At 52.2% G+C, this 4,573-nt stretch overlaps 2 protein-coding genes across 2 annotated transcripts in view; both read right to left on the bottom strand.

The window, feature by feature from the left end:
• H257_18893 (hypothetical protein) overlaps nucleotides 1-1,751 on the bottom strand; it is a gene marked incomplete at both ends in the record, with an annotated part of 5,825 nt that extends 4,074 nt beyond the window's left edge. Inside the window, one exon of the mRNA XM_009848031.1 lies at nucleotides 6-1,751. Coding sequence (XP_009846333.1) covers nucleotides 6-1,751 — 1,746 coding nt within the window. The remainder of the gene's footprint in view (nucleotides 1-5) is intronic.
• Nucleotides 1,752-2,222: 471 nt separating this feature from the next.
• H257_18892 (hypothetical protein) lies at nucleotides 2,223-3,209 on the bottom strand (the record flags this gene model as incomplete). Its single annotated transcript, XM_009848030.1, has 1 exon — nucleotides 2,223-3,209. A coding segment is annotated over one exon (912 nt), but the record flags the coding sequence as incomplete, so codon positions are not given.
• Nucleotides 3,210-4,573: the final 1,364 nt, after the last annotated feature.

Genomic DNA, 4,573 nt, shown 5'->3' with positions numbered 1-4,573 from the left:
GCCACGTTGGCCACGTCCAAGTGGTTGGTCGGTTCGTCCAGCAACAAAATGTCGGCCTTCATGAGCATGGCGCGGGCCAATTCGAGCTTCATCTTCCATCCCCCCGAGAGCGACCCCACGGCTTGCGCTTGCATCGGGTCGGTGAACCCCACAGACGAAAGCGTGTCCGACACTTCCTTGCGGGACAGCACGCCCTCAAAGTTGGGGTCCTTGGAGATAAAGTCCAGCACCGACAGGTCGGCTTCCTCCGCTTGCAAGTTGTGCTCGACGTACACCGTGCGCACTTCGTCCTTGGACGGGAACCCTTCCAACTGGCCGTTCGCGATCGCGCGCATGAGCGTCGACTTGCCGGCGCCGTTGGGGCCACACAACCCGTACCGGTGGCCCTTCTTGAGCTGCAGACGCGCGTTGTTGAGCAGGATCATGCCACCGTACGCGAGCGAGAACTCGCAGTCGCACAAGTCTTCACCCACGTCTTCTTCGATCACGTCGTCGGCGATCTTGAGCTTGTTGTCCTTGAAACACTTTTCACGAAAGTCCTTGGTCACGTGTGGGATCTCGTGCTCGTCCAGGAACGCGAGCAGGTACGGCTTGACCGACTGGGACCACTTTTCAGGGATGAAGCTGCGGGCCAGCGTCAGGTAGAACCCGTTCCCGGCCACGTAGTTGAGCGTGGCTTCGTCAATGTGCGCGTTCTTGGCGGCCGGGATCTTGGCGATGATGACCTTCAACGCGGCCAGCACGGCCGAGAACTCGACCTTGCCTTCGTCCTCGCTAAGCTCGACGTTCCCCGCGGCCATGAGCAGCGTGCTGTGCGCGCGCTTGACCACGTCGCGGCATTCGGGGTCGGCCACCGACTCGATGATGCGCTTCAACGTAGGCAACACCTTGGGCGTGAACAACAGCGCTTCGGCAGGGTCTTCGACCAGCTTGCACATGTTGTCAATGATCACCGCGGTCTGGCGCTTCACCGACGTCTTGTTCTCGTTCAACCCACGCACCAAGAGAGGCTCCATGATGGCCAACGCGGGGGATTCCACCGTCTTGACGAACGTCGTGGACGCCAACTTGTGCACGCACTCGGCCACTTGGGTCGGGTCAGCCATGGCAGACACCAACGCAGGGATGAACGGCTCAATGTCCGCGTTCGACGCCGTCGAGCACGCCTTGATCATCACGGCGTTCGCGGCCTTCTTCACCTCCGGACGCGTGTCCCAGATCTGCTCGATCGCCTTGGGGATGATGTCGGGGAGGTTGCGCGACACTTGCACCGGGTGCAACGCGCAAAAGTCGAGGATCAAGTTGAGCGCGCCTTCCTTGGTCTGCCACTTCTTGATGCGGTCCAGACCTTGAAAGATCAACGGCAACACAAAGCTGAGCGCGTTCTCGTTGAACGACTGCACCAACGCCACGGCGGCTTCTTGGGCCGGGCCGCGCACGTTCAGCTTCTTGTCCGCGTACGCGTCCAACAAGTTGGGCAACCACCCGGCGGTGTACGCTTCCACGCGGCGGTCCTTCTTGAGCGCGATCGAGGCCACGACGCGCGCCGACACTTCGCGGTGGCTCGCGTCCGAGCTCACCAACCCCTCGTTGATCAACCGGTGGACGTGGTTCAAGTTGATCTTCTTGTTCGAGTGGACCAACTCCCCCACCTTTTCGGCGGCCACGGACACGTTGTCCGCGGCGGCGCCGAAGGCTTGCTTCAAAGCTTCATCGAATTGCTTCGTGGCGTCTTCAACTAAAGTTGGCATGCTGTCCAATAGTGTGGCAAATATCAAAATGAGGCTGTCACTGCCACGTAAGCTACAGTATCCCCAGTTGTTTTTGTAATTACAGTTATTCCCAAACGTAGACCCGCATCGTTGCTACTGTATCGCGGCTATAAATACTTCCCAGTTCAAAGCTGTGAATTGTGGAAGTGAATATTCTGCCTATGATAATGCTGGTGGTTACATTTTGAGTTATTCTATTTCGGAAAACAATACCTTGGCTTCGTATATATTGTGAAATGCCATGTGCGCATGTTTTGGCTACTATTCCGCACAAGCGTGGGCAAAGCCAATCAAACCCGTTGGATGTTAAAACCCCTGAACATACGTTCGTTTTCCTTTACACATGCAAAGCCATGGCGTGAGGACATCATCATAACGTTACCGCAAAGCGTCCCCTGGGCACTCCTCCGTCGCATAGCGCTTAGATTAGACTCTAGCCCAACACGTAATGCACACTACAAGCTAACGTTACGTTGGAACACACACTTATACTGAATTATTACACTGCACCAAGCATCACGTTTCTCACAACTCGTCACCGATAAGGCGGGCCAACGTGGTGACGTCGTCCTTGGTGAGCGACACCAGTTCCACAGCGACGTCTTCGGCCATGTGCTGTTTGCTGGTGGTACCGGACAATGGCACAATACCTAAAGCCATCACGAATCGATACCATACTTGTTCGTGTGTAGCGCCTACGCGGGCAGCAATGGCTGCGACTTGCGGTCCGTGCACGAGCTTGGGGTTGCCTGTCAGCGTCCAGAAGCTCTGGTACTGGACGTTGTGTTCGCGACAAAATTGGCGCAACTCAGTATCGTACCCTGTGTCGGCATAGAAACGATTCTGGAGCACCGACGGCGGCACACTGGCCTCGTGGAAAAGTCGGGAGAATTCCTGGGGGGAGTACATGTTAGAGATGCCGATTCGCCGCGCTTTCCCGTCGCGATGGAGCTGCTCCATGGCTCGCCACACTTCCATGGTCTGCTCGTGGGTCGACAGTGGGCCATGGAGCACCAACGAGTCCACGTAGGTTGTTTGCAAATTGCGCATGGAGGTAGCAAACGACTGGTGTACTTGTTCGCCGAGCGGCGCAGTCGAGTCGTACGGCAGGGGCTGCTTGACATCTTGTCCGTTCAACGACGTGAATTTGGTCTGGAGGAAGATTTGGTCTCGAGTCACCTTGCCCGACGCGTACAGTTGTGCTAACGCGTCCCCAACACCCTGTTCAAAGTAGTGCTTGGGCTGACACGCCGTGTCGATGCCTCGAAACCCAGCTTGCACCGCCTGGACCACTAGTTCTGCCGTGCGTTCCTTCTTCCACGCAGTTCCGTACATGATCTTTGGCATTGAAAGCGACATGGCGCACGATTCGTCTTGTTGCGTGGCGGCGGCAACCACAGAGATGAAATATGTCACTCCTGACCAAGCCACCATGCCGTTGAGATTGTGACATACTACATAGTACTAGTACTTTTAATAGTACTGTACTAGTAGAACTATAAATAATACTAATACTATTATTATCGTATTACTATTACTATTAGTAGGATACTCGTACCATAGCGGTTTTTGAGAGTATAACTACTAACGTTATTTGGACGAGAAAATATTCATGGTGTTATTGTTGTGTTTATTCTAAACTGGAACGACATGGAGAATGAATCGACAGAATCAAATGTACACAAGAATCGACGTTTAATTAATGTGTGATTTCAAATAGTGTGATATCAATCACCATAGGACACCATTTTACTTACAAAATTCAGTACAAAGAATCGATCGATAGATTTGGCGATTCAGTACAAAACTCCACATTTTGGGTAAAAGGACAATACTGTAATGTTAAATCGATGCCATGAAAGGAAGATCCAGCTATTCATCTGTGCATGTATGTGGATTCGCCAAGGATGTTTTTATACTCCGTTAAAGTGCTGACCTGCAAAATGCCAGGCAATGTGGCGCCCCGGGGTGCAGTGGACAAGACTCGTCTACCTTGCAGTGTGAATAAGCCATACGATACAAATTATACCAATGTATTGCATTGCAAGGGTTTTCGCATCGAAACTCGATAGATTTCAGCAATAAATTGAGTCTTGGCTGGCCAAGACGCGTTCGCGAATAATAGAATCATTCAAATTCAGAGGATATTTTCTGGTGTCACCAGCTCGACGTCAAATAAAAAACGATTTTTGCAACAATAATATTGAAGTCGCTTCGCCCCCAAGATATATTGAAACCGTCCACGTCCCATGGAGAAAATCCATGGCACAATCGCGCTTTCTCGAATAAAAATACACATATTTTTATTCGGGTAAATCTGGAATCAGCGACGAGGCAGGGGATACCAGCAGCTCCACACGACGACCACCTTAATCATATCATGCTAACAATTCATCGCCTATGCCTTGTTTTTACAAAATCGCATACTAAATTTGTAAACAATTCATGAAACCAAGTATAATTTCGAAATATATCCTCTCGTCGTCAACAGTACATTCACAGCACGAGTACTTACTGCCCACATTTTTAAGCTTGGTTTTGGTATACCTATGTCAACGCGCCATTGAGTCGACGGATTTCGACCCTACGTGGAGCAAAAATGACTGGTTCAAAAGTATTGGCTCGCAAAATGAGTGGCGTGAATGGCTTGGGGGATGCGGGTCATTCTCCTTTCTGCCACCTCGAGACAGAATGCCGACCTCTGTCGAAGACGCCACGAAGCAATTCGATGAAGCTTTGAAGCAAGCCTTCGGCGCCGCCGCGGACAACGTGTCCGTGGCCGCCGAAAAGGTGGGGGAGTT

The sequence above is a fragment of the Aphanomyces astaci genome, assembly GCF_000520075.1.
Source record: "Aphanomyces astaci strain APO3 unplaced genomic scaffold supercont1.256, whole genome shotgun sequence".
Taxonomy (NCBI): Eukaryota; Oomycota; class Saprolegniomycetes; order Saprolegniales; family Verrucalvaceae; genus Aphanomyces; species Aphanomyces astaci.
This window is presented reverse-complemented; position numbering and strand designations above follow the sequence as displayed.